Consider the following 27,996-nt stretch of genomic DNA (forward strand, 5'->3'; position numbering starts at 1 on the left):
GAGGGCATTAAACTATCTTGGTAATATTCAGGCACTAATCATGAATGCCTAACATTACCTTGTGAGGTCCAGAGCATCTGAGACGTTGACATATGGCAAATATATGTAATATATCTCCATTTTAATGAAGTATGTGTCACAGAGAAGTCTTTTAAGGGTAGGTGCTACCACCACCTCGCCAGTGTTTCTCACTTGTGTTGGATACAGATTTCTTTTTTTTCCATCCCTGATACTTCTACTCCAAGAGACTTTTTTGTTTGATGACTAGGAATACTCTGAATTTCATCTGTGTTATTTGGCATCAACTGATATGAAAACAGCCCACAGAAGTAAATTAAGGAAAACCTTGAGGAAAAATGACACAAAAGAAAAATTACCAAATAAGTGGGCACAGGGCTAGCTAAACTGGAAGCAGGAATGTAGTATCTCAAAAAGTAGCAGAATAAAATGAACTTTTAAAATGAGTTTTAAAAAACATGCATTGTTAACTAACCAGTACCTTAACTCTCAGCACTCCATTAGTTTTCAGTTCCATCTTTCTATTCTGAGTCTCCAAATTGAATCTGAGATTGTATGTACTGAAATTACAACATGCACAGTTGAAGGTCAGTGGAGCTACCTCACCATTAAAGATAACTGCTTACTAGGATGTGCTGCCCCCTGGCTTCTCTTCACTGTTTCTTCTCCCCTAGTATTGCAGAGTATATAAGGAATGTGTTGGGATTTTTAAGTCTTTTAACTTCTCATGCTTTGGTTCACTGAATGGAGTATCTTCACAGAGCATGAAATGGATTCTTCTCAAATGAAATTAAGCCAAAAGATGTGCTTCAAATTTGATCCAGGCTAACTGGAAGTAAAACCCCTGTACCACACGCTGTGTAGGCATCTTAGTCTCTAAATCAGCTGCCTTTCTTGGCCAGTCTTCACCCACTGTACTCTGCGGCTTGTTAGTATAGACATACCCTGCCTGTGCCTTTTGATTTCCCAGTCCCCAAGACTTTGATCCATATGGATGTGTTTACTAGGTAACAGCATCCCAGGACATTTGATCTTAGAGGTCATCTTGTCCAAACCTGCTCAGGTAGGGCCATCTGAAGCTGGTTGCTATGTACTGCCACACAGACCCATCTCTCCTGTTAATGTCTGAAGTGCTGGATGTTTCTGCAGTTTTTGTCTTCTTGAGGCTTGTCTTCTTGTAAGCCAGAGCTGTAGTATGTGTTTCTGTTCCAGGAGACACTCCTTGATCCATCTTTCACTTATTTCATGAGATATATCTACTTCCTCTCCTGAAGTAGGAAGTAACTGGATATGCCTATCATGGATATGCTCTTCCAGCAAATGCTTGTATACTGATGTGTTTCTACCAAGTACATAGAAGAAAGGGGGATGTTCAGAAGGGAGGAGAGAGGAAGGGGTGTTCAGAAAACTGCAGTATTTGAAGGTTTTTGCAGTTGCAGTTTTCAAGGAGTTCTGTTGAAAAGCAAGTTGTATGAAAATGGCACACATCTGCATAGGCAGGTGAGGAAAGTCTGGGGTTTTCTTAGCTCACAGCAGGGACAGAGAAGTTATGTGACTGTTTTCTCCTGATCAGGCAGACCTACTTTTAGCGTAGATACTAGTCACTCTGTGTTGAACTGTACAGTGCCACGCAGTTCATGCTGCATATCCAGGCGGAGGTTCACTAAAATGTTTCATATTCAGGTGGATCTATCTTTACACTTTTCTTAAATTCTTTGAATCACGTTTGATTCTTGGAATCGGGATCTTCTTTGAATCAGGGTCTGAAGCAAGGTGGGAAACAGATATTTACAAAGGGGTCTGCTGCAGCCCAAGAGAGTTCTCCCAGACACAAGGTGTTAAACTTCTTTTTGATCAGCTGCTTGTACATTAAACTGTAAACCATGGTTCTTCGTGTAACAAGCTAATGAGCCTATCAGTTGCAGTCTAATTGCCTCTACCTCACTCTAAATTCTGCTGCACTAAAAAAGTCAAAGTCACATTCTAATCTGGTTAATCACATTCAGCTTTGAAGAGCACATAGTGGCTGTGTGTTAATTCAACTTCTCTCCCTGGCAATTTGTTTGATTGCCTGTTACTTGCAATCTGCACTAACTGAATAAATGTATTCTGCATCCTGATGAGAAGTTATGTCTTTCTGTTAAGGTATTTTAATGTGGATGTTTTGCTTAGAAATTGGTGTAAGTTCTTCTCAGCTTTTCATTCCTAATTACTTTCAGTAGGAAGGATGAAAAGCAAAAGGTAAGAAAGCAACAGAATTAAAGCTGTTTTTTAAATGGTAAGTTAAAACCACCCTTTACTTCATGAAGGCTTCTTACTGGCTTATGAAGAAACAAATATGATACCAAAGTAAGAAAAAATAGAATAGTACATCATTTTATTCTTTCTCTCCACCTCCAGCAATTTATGTTGTTTGTACTGTCAAAACCTAGACTTGGAATATGTCCTGTCTATTAAGCCTTACTTTTTTCTCTTTTTGTGAAATCCTCTTAGATTACCTTTGACATTTTAAAAATAACCAAGTGTTTTTATGGGAATGTCTTTTCAGGTTAGCAGTACAGAGTTTAACTTTTAGTGTAAGAAACAGTCATCGCATAGAAGAGGTTATGCTTGGAAAATGTTAATGCAAAAAATTATTTATAAACAGAATTTAAAGTTGACTCTGAAATGTTCAGTTCAAATGCTGCCCAGAAGTGTGGGTCAATTAATGATTCCTTACAAGATCAGCCTTTCTGAAAAGCAGATCCAATCATCTGTGCTCTGAAAAAAATATTAGTAATTAACATATTGAGACTCATAGTTTATTAATTCATTAAAAAGTCTAACTAGCAATGTCTGATTCCCAGTCCACTCAAGCTGTGGAAGCCAGTCTCCTGTGCTACTTGTTTCAAGCAGTCTATGAAAGTAGTCCTTCCCTCTCTCCACTGAACAAAGAGAAAACTGAAAGAGTTTCTCCCCCCAGAGGTACTTCCCTCAGGTTCCAGGGTGCTCCTCTGGACAACATTGGTTCTTTTGGATGGGAAGAAATCCTTTTCTTCTGATAGAACCAAAATTCTAAGATCGTCTGTGAACAGTGCCATTTTCCACTTGCTGTTATGGTATCTCAGTCCTGAAACTTTTATTTTTATTCCTCTTCTGGAAAGGACTTTTTACTCATTATTAGCTTCTTGTCATCAGATAGTGGGGCAGATGTATTCAGTCTTCCTAATTTGGTTGGTCCTAACAGGCATTTTTCCTCTTCATTTCTTAAAAACATGTCTTTACACGTTCCTGTATTTTCATCTTTATAGGATGCAAACTGTAGTGCCCATGCTGTAAAAGCATTGACTTGGGTTTGATGACTTCTGATGCTCATTTACTTAGTCTCCTTTTCCTGTTATTAATTTCTTATGCTTCCACAGGTGTTTGTCTCCCTTGCCCCACATTTCTGTTCAAAATCTGGCCTTTTCAGATGACCTCAGCTTCAAAAAATTGCAAAACTGGGTCTTCAGCATTTTATCTGTCAGAACTTCTTTATTTCTTCAACTTCTTTAAATATTTTTTGTTGCAAAAACATATTCCCCATCTTCTTATACAGTTCACTACTTCTCTTACTTTTACCAGGATGTTTTTACTATTAGTCTTTCCTGCTTGATTTAACAGACAATATCAAACATGCCAACTGCATCACAGCTATTTATTGTCTGAAATAAAACTACTTTTGTTGTGGTGGTGGTGGTGTTCTTGATTATTTTTCACTGGTTTAATGCATTACTGAAGGACACAGAATCAAATGCCTTCACATTTCCAGAAAATGTCTGTTCATACTGGGACTGCAGTTCCTCCATTCTTCCTCTAAAAATGTGTTATTAGGTCAATTTACTTTGGTTATTGTATTCTGTTCCCTGATCACTTTAAGCCAAGCCATGTGGCCCAGATCTGTTCAGAGCTGAATTCTGGTTCCACAAAACCAATCACAAATGTGCTGACCCATGTGAAAGCCACTTGAAAGATTTTATTAGGCATTAAGGGTCCTGCCTTGCATTTTTTAAATCTTTAGCTAAGATTATAAAATGAATAGCTCCAAAAGGTTAGTGAATGAAAAAGATAGAGTTTTAGAGGTAGAAAAAGACATAAAGGTCTTAAAGTGAGTGGAAAAGTTCAATGGGAAAAGTGTGATAGAAAATGTTCTAAAAGACTTAATAAAGCACAATCTCTGTCACTGCATAGGAAATGGAAAGAAGCTGGAGAATCAACCTCTGACGTACTCTAGTCAGATTATTAGGAGCACACTGGAGTGCTTTTCAGCTGCAGATGGTTTGCAGGGAGGACTGCTGTTTTGCTGGAAATGTGGGCAGCACGATGAAAAGTGGTGTGAGATCAGTCCTATTGTACATGAGGGGGTAAAAGCAATGATTAGTGTACTAGAAAGAAGTGAACTGACCTGTTACCCAATAGTAATTGATTATTACATGAAACTGGAATTTGCAGAAGTTGTTTCAAACTGTGCCAGTTTGCAACAGCAGGTTTTGTTTTTGTGTGGTGTGAAGTCAGACTGCAAGCAGAAACTGTTCTAATAATATTTGTTCTCCTGTGCTGTATTTTGTTTAGATTGACCTACTGGTCCCTACAAAAGTCACTGGCATAATTACTCAAGGAGCTAAAGACTTTGGTCACGTCCAGTTTGTGGGATCCTACAAGCTTGCCTACAGTAATGATGGGGAACACTGGATCATATACCAGGATGAAAAACAAAAGAAGGATAAGGTAAAACAAAGAGAAAACTGATATTTCAGTTGCACACAGAGAAAACTATACATGTAGTAATTCCAGTGCTCGTAGCCAGTAGCCTATTGTATGCTGCTTGTTTTATAGCGTTATAGGGTCCCACAGATAAAAGTAAAGATGAATAAAAAAGAGTAATATGAAACAATGACATTCACAGGGTAATAATAACATACCTATCCATGCAGTGCACCTGATTTAATGTTGTTAAATATGGGACATAAAACTTTACAGTTCTTCCTTTATTAGAATTATTCCTTCCTTTAACTCTAGAGGAGAAAGTGTATAAATAGCAGTTTATCTGTATATTTCAAAGCAGTGACTCAGTGCATATTTTGTAAGTATTCACTATTTTCTGTAATTTTCTGTAAAGCACATCTTTAATTTACCTCATTACCTAGCCATTTTTACTTTATTTATTTTTTCTTTTTTTAATGGAAATTATTCACTCTAGATTCACTCTAGGGTTTTGAATACCCAATGGAAAGATTATTTTTATTACACTATTATGAGAATACAAAACATAAAAAGTTTCAGAACTTCCCTAGCAAATGTTTAATGGGAGGTGTAAAGAATGTGTAGATTTAATGATTGATTTACCTAGAAGCAGTTAACTTGTTATTTAGGGTATTATTCATTGTATATTTCCTTTATACTGTGTAACACTTATATACTGCAAAGGCCTGAATGCATATATGCATTGCTTAAGGAAAACATTAAGAATGCGGGCAAAATGTGAATTATTTATTAAATATCTTAGTGGGATTCTGTCTGGTTGAATTGAAAGTTGTATTACTGAAAATACCACATGGAGCTGATATGCTTGACGTATATGTCCCAAATCTGGTGGTTTTAGCATCTGTATTCACGGTAGTAAGTGTTACCACTTTTCACAGTAAGGCCCCCCACAGTGTGCAAGCCTGGGGCCCCCAGCACAGGAATGATACAAAGCTGTTGGAGCAGACCCAGAGAAGAGCCACTCAGATGATGAACATGCTGAAAGGTTAAGGGAGCTGGGATTGTTTATCTAGGACAAGGCTACAAGGAGACCTCAGTGTGGCCTTTCAGCACTTGAAGAGAGCCTATAAGCAAGAGGGGCCTGATTTTTTACAGAGTTTGTTCGTGATAGAATAAAGGGGAATAGCTTAATACTAAACCAGGAGAGGTTTAGGTTGGATATCTATTAGGAAGAATTTTTTTTATTCAGAGGGTGGCGAGGCCCTGGCACAGCTGCCCAGAGAAGCTGTGGATGCCCCATCCCTGGAGGCACCCAGGGCCAGGTTGGATGGGCCTCTGTTTTAACTTGATCTAGTGGGTGGCAACCCTGTGCACAGCAGGCAATTGGAACTAGATTATCTTTAAGGTCCGTTCCAAGCTAAACCATTCTGTGAGTCAGATTCTGTGAAAAGAATGCTCATTTAATACTGGAAGGTATCCTACATCATTGGATTAAGTATGTGCATAACTGCATATCTATGCATAGAAATATTATATTTATAAGAAGACTGTTCTCAAAAGATGGCCCTCAAAGAGCCAAGTCTCATTTCACTGTTGCTCAGTCCTGCAAAAGGATTTTTCCCCATCAAACTCTAAAGGTTTTTAAAGTGGGAAAACTGTTATTTTAGCCATCCACCTGAGAGGGTCCTAACACCTATGATTATGGAAGTGTCTAGTATAATTGGTTGTCATATAGAAATTGGAAAGAAACAACTCACATTTTGAACACGTACTGTAAATACATACAACATAAATGACAGATCGGCACTTCAGCACTTCATAAACATCCTATTTTAAACCCCTAGCATTTAAAAGTGGAAGATCTACTGTGAAAGAGCTGTCTTCCCCAGGCCAAACTTCAGATTGCAAACCATTGCATTCATTTTACTGAAAAATAAAATACACATTCCAGTCTTCAGAGAGAAACACAGTAATAGTCACAAGGAAATCTAGAAGAAAATGCAGTCTCACTTAACAGTGCTGCTCCAGACTACACGTGTTTATAACATTTGCCAAGGCAATTAAATCCTTTTCACTTTCATCATCAGGTGGACTGCTAATTGCTATGTGCATAGTCCTCTAGGAACAATGGAAAACTCTTAGTCATTGTCTTATTAAAACATCTCCCATCCCATATTAATTTAAATACCAAAGAATAAAATAGATGCATCTTATTCTGTAACAAATCAAGGGCAAGTAAAAGCAGAATGAGATCAAATACACTTAGTTCAAAATTAGAAACTGTAACTTCTGAATTGAAATTTGTACAAAATAAACAAGATCAGTAGGCAGGAGTCTAGACTTCAGTCTTTTGATCCACACACATTAAACAAAAGCATTTTCACTATTTTAAATTTCCTCTAGATAGAAAAAGTTACCCAGAGTCTGACATTCAAAAAATGCTAGCTGTTAGTGAGCTTGGCATAACCTCATGAGAGGTAGGACTGGAAAAGATCTCAACTGATCACATGGTACCTCTTGACCTGTGAAGGGACTGCTCTCCTACTCAACCCTTTGAGGTGTTCTGCACAGAAAATGGGATTCAGCAAACCCAGAGGCCCTGATTGCCTTCTTAGGAGCATGTGCAAATAGTTATTTGTTATTTGAATGAGGATTAGAAACAGCTAGTTTAGAAAGTCAAAGCAGTAATTAAATTCATTTACTTGTCCTTCACCTTATCAGAGATACACTGCTTATACTGTAAGCCGTTCTTCTAATATGTTCATAGCAGTAGCCAGTGATGAAAATTTTGCAATATAAGCAGTCTACCCCAGGGCTTAAATATCCATAAAGATAGGTGTTCTTTTTCCTCTTACTGCATTAATACTGTGTTGTCCTCAGTTTGTTTTTATTGATGCATGCCAACAATTCTTTTCAGCCTATTCTGGGGAAAAATGATCTTCATTCTTTCAGTCATCTTTCCTCATACAGTCTGTTTTCTCAGTGTCAAACCACTCTTTTGGATCCTGCTTGAATCACCTCTCCCAGAAGCTGGTTTCCCAAACTTGTAGTGTTTCAGCTGATATTCACTAATATTGAGCAGAAATATTTTGTAATATGTTTTACAGGCAATAGTCTTGTTATAATCCCCATACATTTTTTTCCTTTTCTTGGAATAGTGTGTTGTTTTTCCCTCAGATATATTTACAATCCACGCTAATTTGTGTAATCTTTAGCACAGAATTAATGCCAGCTCCATCATTCCCCACATTGTACTTCTGACACTGGTTATGAATTTCTAAGGTTTGGCTTTGTACATACCATTATTAAATTGCAACATGGATCCTATATGCATTTCTCCAGTTTGTCAAGACCATTCTAAATTTTGATTCTACTTTCCAAGATGGGAAAATCTTCTGCATTTTTAGCAAGCTAATAGATTTCTGTCATCCATTTCATTATTGAGAGCATATAAATTATCTTTGTCTCAAGGCATGGAACATCACTCAGTAAAAGCTCTTAGTTATATGAAAGCTTTGTCATCACTTGAGCCCAGGATGCCTTGGTGCAGTGTGCTCTCATGGTGTTTGCCCACAAGCTGTGTATAACAGTAGTGCTGGGTATTCTCTTACCCACTCCTTTGTCCATAATTTGCAGCAGAATGGCACAAAAATGCAAATAGAAAATAAAATGACCAAATAAATAGCAATTCCACAGAGAGCAGAAGAGAAGCAGCATCATTTATCTTACCTAATAGTTGTATCCCTGCACAAAAGCCACAACAATTTCCTTTGCTCATGTAAAGATTTGAGGTTTGGCTCAAAATGGAAGAACATTTTAAAAAATATTACGTTTACACAGAGAAGTGAAACTCTCTTTGAAAGATTTCCTCTGTCCCCTGAAGATACAGAAATGAGATAAAAGGTAAACACTAGCAACTACCAACAGCAGCAAGCATAAATTATTCATAATTTACCCTAATTCATTCTATTTATTGTGTGAATTTTTTTTAAGAGAAGAACAGAATAAATAGATTTCTGGTTATCTCCATAGGTAATCTACCCATCCTGTTAATCTTTGTCCAGTAATTTGAGGGCAAAAAAGTTCCAAAAACTCTAAGGGGAAGGAAGAGAGTATAAAAGAAATTTAACTTGTTTTAGAGTCCTAACAAGTGCATCGTTTTACAATGACAAAGGATCTCAAGTGCACTAATTATTGATTTTTTTCTAACTATAGTAAGAATTTGTGGATGAATATTGTGACTTTAAAACACATAGAAATAGGAACTGAGAGGTTAATCTTAAACTACCCACTGTTGGGCAGTTTACATGATGAATCCTAACACATCAGTTGGTCTTAATGAATTCCTAAAGCTATTCACTTCTCCCCTTTTTCCATATAATGTGTGAAATTATCTTACAGAGAGGGAAAAAAACAAAACACTAATATCTTGTATTCACAGATGCACTATCTACACCTTGAATCTTTGATAAAGCTGAGACATATAAATTAGTTGTTTCAAACAGAAGAAAATGTGGTGTTCAGTTGTCTTTGCACAGTTCCTGCTGGAAATGATGTTCCAAGAACAGGCACCTGCAGCTCCTGATTGGCTTCTGCTTTTTCAGCTGCTTTCATCTGAGTTCACAGCTATGCTAAGCTTCTGTGAAGGCAGAGTAAAAGGCACTGGGAAAAAAATAAAAGGGGGAAAAAATGTTTCTTCAAGTAATGATGCTTTTCTCATTCATTTCAAATAGTTTGAATCAGATTTGTGAAAAATAAGAATACTTTTCCTGTCCTCTCCAAGAATATTTTACATTACTGGTTGGCAAGTAGGAAGAAACTACATTTTAGAAAAAGGACCAGAGCCAATAGCTATCTTGTTTTTCTCAACTAGAGGTCAGTAGCTCACTATGCCTCCAATGCTAAGGAGATCTAAAGCAAATTTGACCTTTTTTTAATCGCATTCCAAATGTGATTTATAAATTACATGGCATGCTGTAGGTAACTCAAGGCCAAATGTAGTGTCAAATGGCATTTTACAGGCTGATTTCTGAAATGAAAGAACAGAAGAAAATAACCTAAAGGAGTCTAGCATGCTGCATATTGTCAGTTATTATTAGCTAAGAGACATGCAATTAACTGCAGGTAGACAGTGTCTCCTGTGCAAATGGCCACTGGATTTCTGGACAAATTGAAGAACTAGTTATAAGCTATATGTTTTGTATATCTAGTTAATTGCCATAGCAACTGAAGGCAGAAACACATTTAAGTGAAAAGTTAGATTGTCAGATGGGAAATCTTTCTGCTAGACAATGCTAATGTTTTATCTTTCTGATGTTTAATTATTATAATACCTGATTTACACTGATAGATAGTTCATACATACAGTCTACATCACTGTCATTGTTAAACATCATTTTTTATATTACTGTTTAAGTGATTGCTGCAAGAGGGAAATCACAAAATACTAATAGAGACTTTATGTCCCTCTGACGGATGCTGAAGGGACTGGGAGTAGTAGTAGGAGACTGTGCTTTTCTTGATTCCAGTTGGTGACTGGGACCTGGGTAGAAGGAGAGGAATTTATCAGTGAGATGAATGGCTGCAAGGATGGTGTCACACACAGGTTTTGGAGTTCTGTGATCTTGGTTGCATCTTCAGGATCAGTAGCCTAGATGAACTGCCTCTACACCAGAGCATGGAGTCTGGGAAATAAGCAGAAGATGGAAGCCATGGTGCAATTAGGAAACTGACTTAATTCGTATCACAGAAACATGGTGGGATGAATTGTACAACTGGAATTCTACAATCAAATGCTAAACGCTTTTTAGAAGAGGCAGGCGGCACAGGAGGGGCATTGCCCTCTAACCTCCGTCAGAGGTTCATCTTGGGACTGGTGCTCTTCAGAATCTTCATTGGTGACCTGGATAGTGGGGTGGAGGGTACCCTCAGCAAGCCTGCTGATGACATTGAGCTGAATGGTTGATAACAATGGAAGGAATGCAACTGAAAGAGACCAGGACAAGCTTGAAAAGTGGGCCAGCAAGAACATAACTAACATCAGCAAGGCCAAGTGCAAGGCTTAGGGCAATCCTCATGGACTAACTGGGAGAAGCACCCATTGAGAGCAGACCTGTGGAGAAGGACTTGAGTATTCTGGTGGATAGAAGTTTGATGTGATCCAGGAGCGTGCACCTGCAGCCAAGAAGGCCAACTGTATCCTGGGCTGCATCAAAAGAGAGGTGGCAGCAGGATGAGGGCTGAGATTGTCCTCCCTCTACTCTGCCCTTGTGAGGTCCCATCTGGAGTACTGCATCCAGGGCCCCCAGCACAAAAAAAGGTGTGGTTCTGTTGGAGTGGATTCCGGAGGAGAACACAAAGATGATCAGAGAGCTGGAATGCCTCACCTAGGAAGAAAGATTGAGGGAGCTGAATTTGTTCAGTCTGGAGAAGAGAAGGCTCCAGAAATACCTCACAGTGTTTAAAGAGAGCTTATAGACAGGAAAGACTTTTTACATGGGCTGATAGTGATAGGTCAAAGGGAAATGGTTTTAGACTAAAGGAGGAGATGGAGAATTAGGTGTTCTTCCCACAGAGAGTGGTGAGGAACTGTCACAGGCTGCCCAGAGTTATGAATGCTCCATCCCTGGAGGTGTTCAAGGCCAGGTTGTGTGAGGCCTTGGGCAGCCTTATCTAGTCAGTGGTGTCCCTGCCAACAGCAGTGGGTTTGCAAGTAGATGATCCTTAAGGTCCTCTCCAATACAACCTTCCTATAATTCTAAAATAATATTATGTTTATTATTTAGTATTCCCATTTAAAATAAACATTATACTAACTTTTTTTTTAAAATTTCACTGTAAAAAGTCTCTATTTTACTTGAAATTTTTCATCAGGCAGTTAGATTTCATTGGTCTTTATCTGATACCATGTAAAAGGAGAGCTGACATTTTATTTACAACATGGGATCTGCACTTCATCTTTTCTGTGTGGTGTGGATAGTGTGTTGTGCTTTCCTGCTATTTTGCCTGAAGGAACTTGACTGATGATAAGGCTTGCACAAGCCAAAACAGCCCTGTTGAGTATAAACAACATACATCAATATATTGACCCTGTGTAACATCAGGGCAAAGTTTCAACACTGTGTCTTGCCTCCCAGGGTCCCATTGCTTGTTTGTCTGACTTTTTCAAGCCCTCAGCCTAGGTTCTCCACTGATTTAAATTACAGGTGGTTCCTATTGCCCTCAGCTGAGCTAAAGTGAATTTCTGTAAACATTTCTGAAGGGCAGTTGTTCTTCAGAATATTTCTTTTCTTGCTTGGCTTTGAACTTTCTGTCATAAACCACTTGTAAACTATGTGCAGTGAAGTAAATTCCCATTCCAGGGACATGATGAGATATATCAAGTAGAAAAATAGCAAGAATATGTTAATACACATTACAAATTTAGAAGCATTACATGTCTGGTATCTATTCAGAATATGAGTAAATAATAAATATCACACCATACATCATTTTATTAATAGAAATTTTATTTGTAGAGTCATAGAATTGTTTGAGTTGGAAGAAACCCTTAAAGGCCATCTTGTTCAACTCTGCTGCAGTGAACAGGGACACCATCCACTAGATCACACCATCCAGGGTCCTATCCAGCCTGAATTTGAACGTCTCCAGGGACAGTACATCACCATCTCTCTGGGCTACCTGGGCCAGTGCCTCACCATCCTTATTGTAAAAAACTTCTTCTTTATATCCCCTCTAAATATTTCCTCTTTTAGTTTGAAACCATTTCCCCTTGTCCTGTAACAATTCCTGATTTCTGTCCCCTTTCTTATAACCACTTCAAATACTGAAATGTCTCTGTACGGTCTTCCTGGAGCATTCCCAACTCTCTCAGCCTGTTCCCAAAGGGGAGGTGTTCCATCCCTTGGATTATTTTGGGGTCCCATGTCTGGACACGGTTTTGCAGGTCAGTGTCTCTTCTGTACTGAGGACTTCACATCTGGATGCAGTAGTCAAGGTGAGGTCTCACCAGTGGTGAGTAGGAGGAGCGGGATCTGATCTTCTGATTATGCTCCTTTTGATACAGCCAAGGTACAGTTGGCTTTCTGGGATGTGATGTCATACCGCTGGCTCATGACCAGTTTGCAATCCATCAGTACTCCCACATCCTTTTCAGCAGCCCAATTCTCTGTCTTTACATTGCCCAGTTCGTACTGATAGAGAGTTGCCACATCCCAAGTATAAGACTTTGTACTTGTCTTTGTTGAACCTTATGAGGTTTGCATGGGCCCACTGCTCAGCCTTCTAGGTTTCTCTGTATGGTATCTTGTCCCCTGGGTGTGTTGACCATACCACACAGCATGGTGTCATCCACAAATTTGCTGACAGTACACTCAAACCCACTGTCAGTATCATTGATGAAGATATTAAAATGTATTAGTCCCAGCACTGACCCCTGAGGTACACCATTTATCACTGATCTCCATCTGGACATTGTGTTGTCGACCACTGTCATAAAAAGCCACTAGGTTGGTCAGGCAGGAATTGCCCCTTGTGAAGCTATGCTGGTTGTCTGGGATCACCTTCTTGTCTTCCATGGGCCTTAGTGTAGCTTCAAGCAGGATCTGCTCCATCATCTTCCCTAGCACAAAATTGAGGCTGGCAAAGAGACTTTCTGAATACCAACTGAATAGGAAGAGTGTCGTTTTCTTTACATCACTACATAAGCGCAGGTGTATGAACATGTCTGTTTCAACACGTATCCATTTATATTTAAAAAGCCTGCCCAGTCTTTTATAGTGAAAAGCATCTTCCAATTGTGAATTGTTCTAAAATACAACAAAATGCCTATAAACAGCAGCTCTCTTTCTGCTAAGAAATCTGAACATCTTTCACCATCTTTGACCTAATGTCATTCACTTGTAGCTTTGTAGCTTTTCATGGTGAAAAGAAATACTCCACCAAGCAAGAACAAAAATTTTCAACACAAGTAAATGGATTGTTCAGATCTGCAAATTTCACTCTTGCTTGAACAAGTATTTTTCAGTGAATGACAATAAAGAAATAATATGTTTCTGAAAGAAGGGAATAAAAGTATCAAAAATATTTTTCATTCAGCTTTCTTTTATACTTGAAATGAATAGTTCCCCTTTATTTGTCATACTTATGAGATGTAATGTGCTGAAGCAGAGTCCTAGGGGAAGCTGGATATAATCACTCTTTATAAATAGTCTGCCTCTAGTATGATATTCAGGTTGGACATTAGGAAATACTATATCTCTGAAAGAGCGGTCAGGCAGTCAGATGGGCTGCCCAAGGAGGTGGTGGAGTTGCTGGCCCTGGAGGTAATCAAGGAATGTTTAGAAGTTGTATTGAGGAACATGGTTTAGTGAGAACTATTGGTGATGGGAAGATGGTTGGACTGGATGATCCTGTAGGTCTTTTCCAACTTTGTCGATTCTGTGATTCTGTGATTTTATGACCAAGATTAACTGCTCCAAAAACATATAAAATACTCTGGACAAAAAAAAAAATTGTTACCTTCAAAAGGCAGTACAGTGACTTCATCATCTGAGATTTGGATGTTAAAGCCTCAGCTCTTTGCCATTATCCCAGATAGCAGGAAACAGGAATGCTGTAGCCAATGCAGACTTTCCATGTAATTTTGGTTTCTGTAAGACATGAGATCCAGAAGTATTCTCTACGGAGAATCAGGCTCCCTGAATTTTCATATATCTGAGGTATCCAATGACACGATTCAACAAACAATTCTACCTTCTGCCCCCACCTGTTAATTAGTCCTGTGGATGTGCCCTGAAACCTGCTTTTGAGCTCTGCATGTACAGCAAGCATTGGTTATAATAAACTCAATTTTCCCTAACTATTCTTCCTGAGATAGTTATTCTAAATTGTCTTGTCATAAAACATACAGCAGCTCCCTTTTTAAAATACGAATCAATTTAGATTGTCATAATTTGGATATGTTGCTTATGGCATAAGACACTTAGTTCTAATGAAAAATCTTAGTGAGTATTTAAAGGCAAGACAACCAAATAGCTTGTTTGACACAGCTATATGCAGGACTTGTTTATATTTCAGAATTATTTTTTTTTCTTTTTTTTTTTTTTTCAGACAATATCATTATGCATGTATTTTCTACAGTTGTGTTCTTTTTTTTGAAAACTGGTCATAAATTATCATACATAAAGGCACACTATCACACATTTTCTACTTTCTTATTTTAAAAGCAGCTGTAAGATACTGAGATACAGAGGAGCTATGTATGTATGTGGGGAATATATACGTGTAAAATTGCTGAAGCTTCTGAGTAAAAGTTCTGGTAACTTGCACCTTTTAAGTATGCAGCTTGACATAAACAGATATTCCCAATATAAAAATAAAAGCTAGGAGCTTTGATCCGCTTTTATATACACAGATACCTGGTGACTTAGGAGCTGCCCTGTTGTGTAAAACTGAAGACCTGCCCATACTAGGGAGCAAGCATCCTCCAGCAGATGTCAGGAGGAGAAAAAAACCAAAGGGCCTTCCCTGCTGCATATTCCCAGTTTCCTGCATTCTTCTACCTGCATGTTTTGTAGTCCTTGGCTGATCCTACCTCTAACAGTTTATCTCACTTTACTAATACCTAAATATTGTGAGAAGGAGCACCACAGTTTAATTAAATGGTGTGTGAAGCAGCATGTCCGTTAGGTGGTTCATTCATTTCATTCTACAGGGACAGTGCAGTGTTGTCCGTGATTGATCTCTGTGCCATTTATGATGTCATAGACATCTGTCATACCTCCTTTTTTCTTCCAAGTTTGACTCTGTTAGTGAGTTTAAGCTGAGGTTAAATGAAGAATGAAAAATTCTGTAGTAAATTATCTATCCCTGGAGGTTTTCAAGAAAAGAGTAGATATGGCACTATGGGGCATGGTTTAATGGGCACGGTGACAATGGGTTGATGGCTGAACTTAATGAGCTTGGTGTTCTTTTCCAACCTGAATGATTCTGTGATTCTAAATTTGCCCCTGGTCTACAGTAACACATCCAGTATATGTGCTCATGGAATGTTATATTTCATGCTGGTCACGTTTGGGGATGTTCGCAAAGCTTCCCTCACTATTTGATAGATCTGTTTCCCTAAAATCCTTGTTCTGATTTAGCAGTTCTAATTTCCTGAGACTGTATCTTGAGTTTTGAAGGATGGTGAATTTTACATTTGCATAAATTAGTATCTGAAACAGATGAGTTCAATTTCAGGTACTAATGACATTGTGTGAGTTTACATACACTTTTCCAGCCCTAAGAAAAATGGCATAATCTGACTCTTTCATCTGTATTTGTTGCTTAGTTTGCATCAGATATTTTCGCTTACTTTGCACAGATGCATATGGGTATGATAGTAAGTATGTGGGTTCTTATGGTAAACAAGACTAATTTTCTTCTAAGCTTTAGACAGAATGCTATTTCTGAGATGTCTTCCACAGGAAAAAAATGGAATAGAGAATAAAAGAATTTTCCAGTAGCTCTGCAGCAAGAATTTTTTTGTGGCTGTGCATTGCTTATCATCTGAATTGGTGAAAAATACCAACAGATAAATTGCATGCATATGCAGGAAATCAAAGGGACGAATCTTTCACTTTTAAGCTTCCTTTGCTGCAGATTGTACCTTGCTAATTTTAATGAGTTTGTTTCCTTTTATTGTATGCGGTTTTGATACAAATGATACTCAAATTCAGATGAAACCTTAGCCAAGATATAGCTAATTCATGTAATCAAGACCAGACTATACTTGGACACAAACAACTTCTCCTGACAAAAATGCTTCTTTTTTTTTTCCTTAAAGTCACAGCATTGTGTTTTTGTGCCCAGTCTGTCTGCAGTTTTATCTGTTTATCTTAACTGCTGGGAGCTTGAATGCACCCATCTCTGTATGCTGAGGTTACAGGCAAGGAGGGAAATATATCACTTCTGAAAGAGCGTCATTTGTGGAGCGTATATGTTTTCTTGAAAATGCCAAACTGATAGCACTTGAGAGAAGCTTAAAGACTAAAATAGTAGTTAAGTCTCTTCTGAATTCAACCTCTGACATTTCTCCTAAGAACTTCAAAGAAGTTTTTCATTCTGCACTAATTCCATCACATAGGCACTTGTTCTGGAGGTTCATACTCCTTTTGTGCTTGATGCAAATGGAAATAACTCATTTGAAGTCAAAACGACATCAAATACTGGTTTTGTAAATGAAAAGACATTTGAAGACATTGAAGATTACCCATATAAACTGAAAAGATCTCAGGAGGGTAATCTGACCATTTTGCTGAAAAAGAAATGCTATGTCCTTTGAATTTGAATCATGACTCTCAGGAGGAAAAAAAAAACAAAAAAACAAAAAAAACAAAACAGCACTGTTCTAACACAGAACAGAGTTTTGGAACTCACTGATGTTGGATATAGTCATTGGACTAACACGTCATTGGAAATAATGTCTTTACATGCATTAGACTGTGTTAAGATATTCTTAATTGAATCACAAACTGCTTACCAGTGCTATTAATGCTTATGGTAGCATTTTTAAATGGAATATGATACTGTCCTTTATAGTCACTAACTTTATCACAGCTTATGCAATGGCATCCAAGCTGCATTGGTGAGTAAGTATCCTTCTAATGCTACTTCATCCAAAACAGAAACAAAATCTTCCAGGATTAACTTGGCATGATACAAATGCCAAGTGAAAAGGCAGTTAATTTTAAAATGTTAATGGTGATTTGAACTGTGGGCTGAATCTGCACCATGGAATCCTCGGGTCTTAGCCAGGCATGCAGGTCCAGAACCCACACAGACCCTGAATCACATTTGTAGGGTCCTTTCTCTGGCTCCACAGATTTCAGGGTCTTTCTGTCTCCTTTGGCTCTGCTGTGTGGAGTTTCAGGCTCTTCACTCAATTCGTCACTTCCTTTTGGATCCCACTGATTTCAGTTCTTGACACTGCTTTTTGGCTTCAGGTATCTGATGTTTTAATTAAGACATTGCTCCCTTCTGTCCGATAAGTAACAGTATGTAGAGGAGGAATGGCATTTTGCCCTATGACTGGGCCAGTATTTGTCAGATGTCTTATAAACCCTATTCCAAGGAGTACCTTGATATACAAAACAGTGTGTATAGAAGAATAGTCTTCCTTGAGCCGAGGAGGTGTCAGGCATGAAGGCATACCTCTCTTGGCGCTTTCCTGACTCAGTCATTGCCCAGTGCTCATGCTTGGCTATCCAGGCACCAACCTTTTTGCTGCTTTTCTTCCAGGTTTTCCAAGGAAATTTTGACAATGACACACACCGGAAGAACGTCATTGACCCTCCGATCTACGCCCGGCACATCCGCATCATCCCGTGGTCATGGTACGGCCGAATCACCCTGCGGTCAGAGCTGCTGGGCTGCACGGAGGAGGACTGAGGTGGGGTTCCCCTGGGCATCACAGTCCTCGGTACACCTACCAGTCCCTTTGTAGAAGAAACTGTGCAAAGCCTGTAGGAAGCTGAGTGGGTTTTTCATGACCAAGTGCTCATTTTATGGTAGGCCGCTAACTGTCTTTCGCAAGGAGGTCTAAGCCTGCCCGTTAAATGCTCCAATCCGATTTTGTCCTTGAAATATGTTAGTGTTGTCCCTTTTGCTGTGGCATTATCTTTCTAGCTCTCCTTTAATTTGTTCACACTAGTTGAAATGTGTTAGGGAAAAACAGCAGCATCCTTTTTACAAGGGAAGAGAAAGAGCACGACAAAGCTCATTTGCAGCTTCAGTAACATTAGGCTGACGAGTTCTCCATAAATCATACTGTCATCTTACTTGCAAAAAGTGATACTGCAGCTTTTAGCAATAAGTTTACTTGGGGATGACTGCATTATAGTAATTGTGCCTATCAAACACTGTCACTATTTATGACATATATTTTGGAAAATACTTTGTGGTACCATAAAATACAGTACCTGTGATATTACAAGCTACCTTTCATTATTCTTATCTAAACAGCAGAGTCCATTCACCTAAAGTGTTTTCCTAGCTAGCCCCATTTTCCTTCTCAGTTTTGCATGTTACAGACATAAACTTCATTCTTTCTGTTCAGTATCACTGTTAGTGTTATTTTATTTGAAAGACCTGTCTGTATATGGGACAAAATTTGCTGTCAGTACATTATGAAGTTAATGAATTTGCCAAAGTATATTAATTCTGCTTGAATGGTGTTTTTGCAAGGAGGTTGAGATGAGATAGGGGGGTACTTGCGGTTCTTTGTCCTCAGTACATGCAAAGGTAAAGTCATGGTGCACAGCATAAATCCTGAACTCATTGCATGACTTACCCAGGAGTGAAAAGCCCTAGATGGAGCTTTCCATCTTACTTCTTCCTTCAGAAACCTCCTGAATTTCTTCAAGGAGACACGTATGAAGGAGTGAGGTGCCATGAAGCACACGAAAGGAATGACCTTCTTGCCACTGGGAAATCCTTTTGCTAGGCTTTTCTAATGCCACTGGTCATGTTCTTTCTTGCAAGCATGGAGGCAAGAGGTGTTGTAGGTGCTCACCAGACCTGGGCACTTGGTTCCCTCTGCTTGCAGCTGTCTCTTTGCTGAGCATGCCACTGAACCACGAGGAGGCTGATCTTTTTCATGCTTCAACTACAGAAATGCTTCGTATATACTATGCTGTTTTGGGAAAGTCTGTCCAGGTAGGGCCCTGGGACCCCGAAAAAAATCAAACAGTGATGGGACTTGAAAGATTCTAGGAGTCTGGTTAGTCATTGGATGGCAATGCAGATCCCAGTGGGTGAAGGGTGGAGAGTATTGCTGTGCATTATAGGATCTGGAAACAAGACAGGTTAGTAGACTTGGCGGCATGACTAGGGTAGCTGAGCAGCATGAATGAGAGAAGGGCATGGAGAAGGGCATTGCAGTGATGGCTGTGTTGCTTGTTTGATGGGCAATAGCCTCACCCCCAGTGATGGATATAAGTATACCAACCTTGTGAAGCACTCTGAGCTTCCTAGGCACAGGGTGCTCCATGATGATGTAGTACCAGAACCTTTAAGACCTTGGGACAAGGAGTTAGGGGATGCTGTATTTGCTACCTGAAATAATGCCACATGAGATCACACTTTTAACTTCATAACATGCTGATGGCAAAATATAAATTACTTATATATATACACAGCTGCATGTTTTAGCAAATATCACTGAACTTACTTTCTGTCACTGTTACATCCTCGCTGAAACCAAAATGCTGAAGTATGAGCCTGAGTCTTGCTTCCCAGATAAATGCCCCATTGGCCCACAGTCTGCAAAGGGCAAAGTTTGCTTTGGAAACAAAACGGTTTGGATTTCAAAACCTGCATTTAATCACACATTCTCCACCACAAAGAAAATATATAATCCATTTAACTGTGAAAGACCCTAGATTAGCAGCCAGGAATTTTACTTGCAAGAATTGGGGATATATAGGTGGCGGTTTTCGGATAGCGTCACTTAAACTGTCACATTTTAACAAACAGAACACCCTGCCTCTATAAAATGACTTAATCCTTAAACTGTATTTATACAAGTATTTATTTTATAAGGCTTAGACATATAAAGACTTCTACAGGAAAGTCTTATAAAGGTGAAAGTATGTGTAAGAAATGTTGAGGTCCTGTGCAACACTGCTAAGTTCGTTCTTTATTTTTTACTTTGTGCTGCATAACAAAAGCCACTAGACTGTTAATGTCTTGTCTGTAACTGTGTTAACAGCATTCCTTAATGATGTATATATGAAGTAGTCTTCAAGCATAACGAGCGATTTTAAAGAGAAAGTCAATCATGGGGATAATTCTAAACTGCAAAAAATATATATGTATTCTTAAGCTAACCACTGTTTGTCAATGTTTTGCACCTCAGACTCTTCATTGAAAAAAATATATAAATAAACAAGCAACAAAAAACATATTTTAAGGACACACAGTATTTAAAGATGTCTAAAACCATTTTTCAGTTGTAAGATAGCAACTGACATTGTATTTATTTATAGACTGGAAGAATAGCCATCTGTCTAAAAATGGGAGGCATTTCTGCAAATTGGAGTTCCTATTTCATCAAATATTTTTAGTTTTGATTTGAAATATTTATTCCCAAGTGATTATTTTCTTCATGTTTTGTGACTTACAGTATTGAATTAACTCCTGTTAGTAATTTGATTGTTACCCATTTATTTGCATATAAAAGTAGTGTTGTAATGATATCTAAAATAGTCGCTTTATTTTGCTTTAACTTGAGTTGAGTAATTTCATTCTTTTACTTTGTGTTAGCTTCCATCTGCCAGCAGCTTTCACGACCTGAAAACAATGCTCCGTACTTTATAATAACATGCTCTGATAATTTATAAACAAATCATATAGGTGATGCCCCTACATTTTCATCATTGTACTGTGGCTTTATTAATGAAATTATTCCTTAGCTGCCAAAAACTTTCTTTAAATGGTACTGAGCAGGTATAAAACCAAACTGCATTCCTACTGTTACTTCATACTGAAATTATTTTTTATACCAGGTGTGGTCCAGTATTATGGTTTTCCCCTTTATTTTACAATTTCTGCTTGAAAACCACTGACAGAAGGGATGAGTGATAAACAACTAACACAGCCGTACTTGCCCAGTGAAAGCAATTGGTATACCAAAAAGAAAGCACATAAAACATAAGTCCCTTTAAGAGGGATGGAAAAACACTTTGAAAGGATCCTTCGGTATTAATTGTGACAGTGACATTGAACAAGAGTTAAAGTACACACTTAATTAAATTTCACTAAGAACCAGTTAAGTAGGCACCATTCTGCAGCTCTGCGGCATACTGTGTTTTTAGCCTGGGAAAACGAGCACTGGTGCCAGGCTCAGCTTTATCTGTGTGAAGGGCTTATCATGCTACCTGGCTGTGATCTCCAGGTTGACTTTCTCTTTGGGAATGGCTGCATACAAATACATGTGGGCTTTGAAGACTAAGGATACTAAATGAGTGTATCTTTGCTATACAACAAATATGATCTATAATATTCAGTGCTGGCTTCTGATGTGTCAGTAAGTACAGAAGTGTCTTGGACACAAAGACCTTTGCAACCTTTCAAGCTGTGTAATATTCAAATGGTTTTGTATATACTTAAATCATGTAGGATGATGTAAAACCAGTATGACCTTGTCTAGTCTTCAAACTTAACAATAAAACTTTTGAAAAATGAGGCCATTTCTGAAGCACTTATATTGTAGCACCTTGAATAGATACAACTTATCTCAGCCAGACCTGCAGCAAACGCAGAGCAGAGATATGAGGCGGCATTTTCGTGGATTCCTTCGTGGGGTCTTTGAGGTAAGTAAGTTTGTTTCTGTCAAAATCAGCCCTGGTTCTGCACTCCCTTCAATGTGTTCCCTTTGTTCTTCCAGATAAAAAAAGCCAGGGTTTCAGTGAGGCTAAAAACATTTTTGTGTGTTAGTGCTGTCTAAATAAGCACCAGAAATATAAACAGACAATTTCATTTCCTTCAAGTCAGATTTCTCGGGCTATGTATCAGTCCTTATCCTCTCTTCTCCACTCCTGCATAGGCAAATTAATTTCTGCAAAGATAAATGAGCTGCTATGAGACTTTCAACCAAGATGGCCTTGCTCACAGCCACGCTTTTCCTTCACATCCTTGCTTTGCTACGAGCCTGCCAGGGCAGAATTGCTCCTATTATAGATGTCCAACAGCAGCTCTGCTGCAGTGCCTAGGAAAGGACCTAGACAGTCATACCTGACAGACAAAGCAATGTTTGAATGGAAATGTTTGCAAAACTCAGGAAATTTAGTCTTTTTATTTCTTTTAATGGGAGGTGAAAGTAGCACACAGAAAAGCTATTCACTCCCAATTTCAAACACTGACACTTCTAAAATATTTTAAAGGTAGGTAGAATGGCATATTTTAAAGATTGTGAGAGGTAGTGTCAGTGGTTTACTCCTTAGTCTGCTAGATTAAGTTCACAGATATACATGCTTTTGTTGCAGTCCAATTTCATCTTCCATTCTTCAACCAAAAGTAGTCTCCATCCGTGAGTACGCACTGACAGCAGTTACTCTGTCTGCCAAATGTGCCATCTGAACACTTAACAGTGTAATATATTTCAACAGTAAACTCCTAGAAATTATGTTGTGAATTTCTTATGATTGCATATCCCTACCAGTCTCATAAAGGAGAAGAATATAATGTTGCACATAAAGAGAGTGTCTTGCAGTGAATGGTGGCTGAATATTAAGTGTTTTAGTTACAAATGGCTGACAATATACATCTTGAGTCTTCCTGAGTTTTAATTATGAATTGCAATTCTTTCATGAAACATGGGGCCTATGCCTGATGAAATGAAAAGTGATTTTTCCTCTCATTCTTCATAATACAGTTCCCCAGAAACTTTAATGAAGACAATGAGGGAAAATAATGAATAATTCTCTTCAGAATGGCAACTATTTATCAGTGTCCATCCTACCTTACATGTTGCTAATGAGCTCAAGGGATTAACATGCATCTCAATGCTTTTATCATTATGAAGTATCTAGTCCCTGGTACTTCCATGATAAATACAATGACACTTTGTACTTTTAATTCAAACAGCAGGTTGTTTTGTTCACTTAGTGATCACTAAGCAATCTGTGATCACTTTGACTTATAAAGGAAGTTAGTACAAAGCAAAATATAATTGTACTGACGAAAACTTCCTATTTTCTTTCAAAAGATTTGCGTAATTTTCTTTATTAGATATTTAAGGTGCAGATGACTCGGTTAGGTTAATAATACAAAAGAAGGAAGGCAAATTTAATCCTTATATGAGTATTTGTTGTCTAGTTTATAACTGCATAGATCACAAATTATCTTTTGATGATTTTTATCACTATCAGTAGTTGAGGAATTGTTAATATATACTTAAATGTATCTGAACATATGAACATGGAAACACACAGTCTCAAAGCTTAATTTTCTGAGAGTAAAAACCAGTATATATTTTAGCAGTACCAATTGTGTTTAGATATAGATACGGTATATACTGATTTGCAAATATTCTGCACATACATATGAATATATGGGAAACGTGAATAACTGAGTGAAATACAGGTGGGAATGGCAAGAATTGTCAAAGAGCACAGCCTGTTCGTCATGATAATGTTTCAGCTGCTGCTGCTTTCTCACAGATTTACAAGCTAATGCATCATGGTTATCTGAGGTTCCATATCAGATGATAGGTCAGTAGACACATTTCTGGTGGCCATGATTAGATGAAGGAAATCAGCCCTCAAAATATTGTAGGAAAGGTCACTAAACTTTTGCATCAGACTGGAAAATAAGAAGCAGACTAAAATGAACAACATCCTGAAATATATTGTTTTTCTAGGGCACTGCAAGAGGTCAGTAGGAACTGTAAAGAAATGTATTATATTGCCATGACCACAATAAATACAATTAAGTACACAGACTGTTGGGCATAAAATATATAGGCAGTTCATTGAAGCTGGGTCAAAGGCTTCTTAAAAAAAGTGATACAACACGTACTTACAAAAGTGTAAAATGATATGATGTGTGCATTATGGGCTGATGTATATACCATGGATTTCTTTACTGCCTCAGGTTGGGATGGAGTTACCTTTAATTGCAACAGACCATATGGTGCCATACTCTGGATTGGTGGATGCTGCAGCATTAACAACACTGCAGTGCCTACAGAGAATGGCCAGAACAGCTGACCCAAACCAGCCATGCCCCCTGCCATGTAACACCCTGCTCAGCAACACCAATGGAGGGGAAGAGGTTTGGGGGGGAGGTTGCTACCAGTGTACTTGGTGAGGTGATGAATGATTGCATCAATTGAGTGGGTCTAATATTTGTTTCCTATCTTTCCAACCAACAAGCTTTCTTACTTTTAACTTTACTTACCATGTGGTTGCATGGACATGAGCAAGAAGGACAGCTGGTGACTGCAGTCAAGCAGTACCAGCTTTACACACATAAATCATATCCACAGTCTGAAATGATGAATTGTACTGAAAATATGTTCTCTGAATCTTCTTTGCTCACTTTTTATGTACATCTTAATTTTCCCTTGAATAGTGATGTTTTTATGATTCCTGACTTGCAGAAATTCCTTTACTTATGACATAATGTTTGATATACCAGCTTCTTAGCTTCATTGGAGGAGACACTGAAGTAGAATTTTTGAATAAGCTATTTAAGCTTGGTTTCCTTATATTGAATGTGCTTTATATATAAATTCTCATATATAGTGAGAGAGAGAGACATAAAAGTAACAGAAGCATCATCATACACATAGGTTGCTCCAGAAGTAACGTCTCCTGTTTGTTTCTGTGGAAACTACAAGATCTAGAAAGAGCACTACAACTCTTACAATTTGACGGAATAAATTCTCAGCTACAAAACACTATTACTCAACCTGGTCACTACCATTAGCTATGCATTTTCACCAGTAATGCTACTCTCAAACAATCTACATCAGCAGAGGTGACTCACTGTCACTGTCGTCACTACTGAAATTCACCACCCACCACCTAACTGTGCTCACGTCCACTGTTTGCTCTTCACAAACATTCAGCAAGAATACATGAATGTTGATAAGTGCCACTTGCTCTGCATGCAGGAATTCCATCATGCACCTTTGCTTCTTAACACTTCCATGTCAGATGTCATTCTGTCTCATTGTCCCTCTACTGCCATCTGTTGCATGGCAACAAAATGTAATGGGATATTGGTGAGAAGGTTCAAACTCTACCACCATAATACCATCATTGGCTTCTGAAATCATGGGCCAACATAATAAATCCGGTGTGTATCAGGAGTCTCATTAATGAACATAAGAGTTAAATTTTGTTTCTGTTGCAACCTTTGATGTAGGTTAGAATCACAACCACAAAATAACTTCATCATAGCACTGTTTGAGTTGTACACTTAAGAGCCTTCTAGTCCCACTTTCCTGCCATGAACAGAAACATAATGCCGTTTAATCAGCGCCCCATCAAGTTTGACCCATCCAAGGATGGAGCTTCCACCACATCTCTGGGAAAATCATTCCAGTGCTTCATTACAATTACTGTTAAAATTCTTTCTTTATTTCTAGTCTGAATCTCTCGTAGTTTGAAATAGTTTCCTCTTGTCGTGTCACAAAAGGCCCTCCTAAAGAGTTTGTCCTCACCTTTCTTACAACCACCCTTTAGATACTGAAAGACCATTAATCAGGTATCTCCTGCAATATTGCCCTTTTTCCAGTCACCAGGAACTTCATCTTACTGACATAACTTTTAAAATATCATTGGGAGTGACACAGCAATTACATCACCCATTTCCCTCGAGACTCTGTGATCCACCTGTTTGTGACCGATAGACTTACAGATGTTCTGATTCCTCAGGAGGTCGCAAGCCTGATCTTTGCTAACAGTGGGAAGGGCATCACTCCCCCAGTTCTCAACTTCCAAATAATCCACTCTTGGGTTGTGTGTAGAACAGTTGCTAGTGAAAAAAGTTGTGGAATACCTCAGCCTTCTCCTTGTACATTGTGACTAGCCTGCCTGTATTGCTTGGTAGGAGAGGTGTGCCCTCTTGGATTTTCTTTTTCCAGTTGATGTACCTATAGAAGCATTGCATATCTTTCTTTGTGCCCCTCTGTCTGGGCTTTGATCTTCTTGACCCCTCCTGCACAGCCTAGCAGTATCCCTCTACTCCTATCTGAATACCTGTCCCTGCTTCCATTCTGTTCTTGCTCTTCAGTTTGACCAGCAAGTTCTAGGTCAGCCATGTCAGTCTTTTGCCTTCCTTTCTGGGCTGCCTGCATCTGGAGATGGAGAGCTCTTGAGCATGTGATCTCAAGTGCCTCCTATATCTGGGAGCAGAAGGCAATGCCTCCTCGTCTCCTTCCTTGCTTTGTTCCTTCTGAACAGTTTGTACACATCAGTAGCCACGTTCTAGCTATGGGAATCATCCCACCAGGTTTTGGTAGTGGCAGCTACATTGTGGTTTTCCACCAGCCCAGTGATTCCAGTTCCTAGGTTTGATCAGTGATGTTCCAAGTATATTGCTCTTTCACTAATTATTTTTTTCAGTTACTTTCAGTACATATTGAAGGAATTAAGATTTATTTTATGGAAACCATACCTCTTCCCATGAGGTCTTGTTCATGTTTTTCCACAGTCTGTGGGAGTTGTACAATTATAAGAACAAATTACTGTTTTGTACACATCCAGTACAACTCTTTTTCTTTTTTCCTCTTTATTTATTAAATGGAATCAAGAAGCAGGACTGTTAGCTTTTTTTTTATAGTAAAATGTTGCATCCTGGCCTATACAATTTTTCCTGAACTTCACACATCTTAAGTCTTAAACATGATGTGCCAGTTTCCACCTTAGTCTTAATTTATTATGGAGAAGCTTTTGTCACAGGAGTGTCTCCCATGGAAATCTAACCCATTTTGCCTGACCTTATACATAGATAAGAATCATAGAATCATAGAATTACCCAGGTTGGAAAAGACCTCAAAGATCATGAAGTCCAACCACAGCCTAACCATAGTACCATAATTCTAACAACCCTCTGCTAAATCATATCTCAGAGCACCACATCCAAATGGCTAGATAAAGATACACTTCTGCATTATCTTTCTCTCTTGCAGTACTTTGAAATACCTGTTCCTGCATTGCTGATATGGGAAATGGATGAACAGCACCAGGTCTATATTCCTAGGGTTGAAAAATGCACTGATCTCTGAACTGAAGATGAGAGCCATGTTTCACAAATGCTGCCATTTGTGTGGGGGACAAGGTCCTCTGCTGCAGGCACAGGGAGAAGAAAAATCACAAGGAGAAAGGAAAACTGAAGGCTGATGAAATCAGATCAGGATATGGAAATAATCTGAGAAAAGATAATGACAAGGACTGGGACCTTGGGTAAGGAGGGCACAGAGTCCAGATGGACAAGGTTATATACAAGTTAATATGTATGAACCACATTGAACTTGCAGGGCATTGTTATTGGCATTTGCTCAAAATCAGCCATTTTTTCAGGCTGACCCCTCAGACAGAAACCTGCAAACCAAATACTTTGCTGACTTGTAGCTGTCAGCTTGCACCAGCTGCAGCCCCAGACCTGTGTGCTCAGCCACGTGATCATCCTTTTTTTCTGATTTTCTTACTCTGAACATTTTAAAACTGTCATTTCAGTGACGTGTGGTGCTTCATGTTGCACCCA

At 38.6% G+C, this 27,996-nt stretch overlaps 1 protein-coding gene across 2 annotated transcripts in view; it reads left to right on the forward strand.

Annotated features, from left to right (window-relative positions):
• The window catches only part of EDIL3 (EGF like and discoidin domains 3), a 260,926-nt gene extending 238,960 nt beyond the window's left edge, over window positions 1-21,966 (forward strand). For both annotated transcript variants that reach the window (XM_085528740.1, XM_085528741.1), the window contains 2 exons: window positions 4,609-4,764; window positions 18,022-21,966. In XM_085528740.1, coding sequence (XP_085384866.1) covers window positions 4,609-4,764; window positions 18,022-18,171 — 306 coding nt within the window. In that variant the 3' untranslated portion in view covers window positions 18,172-21,966. The remainder of the gene's footprint in view (window positions 1-4,608; window positions 4,765-18,021) is intronic.
• The last annotated feature ends 6,030 nt before the right edge of the window (window positions 21,967-27,996 follow it).

The sequence above is a fragment of the Coturnix japonica genome, chromosome Z (assembly GCF_054131305.1).
Source record: "Coturnix japonica strain WE chromosome Z, WE-NBRP24, whole genome shotgun sequence".
Taxonomy (NCBI): Eukaryota; Metazoa; Chordata; class Aves; order Galliformes; family Phasianidae; genus Coturnix; species Coturnix japonica.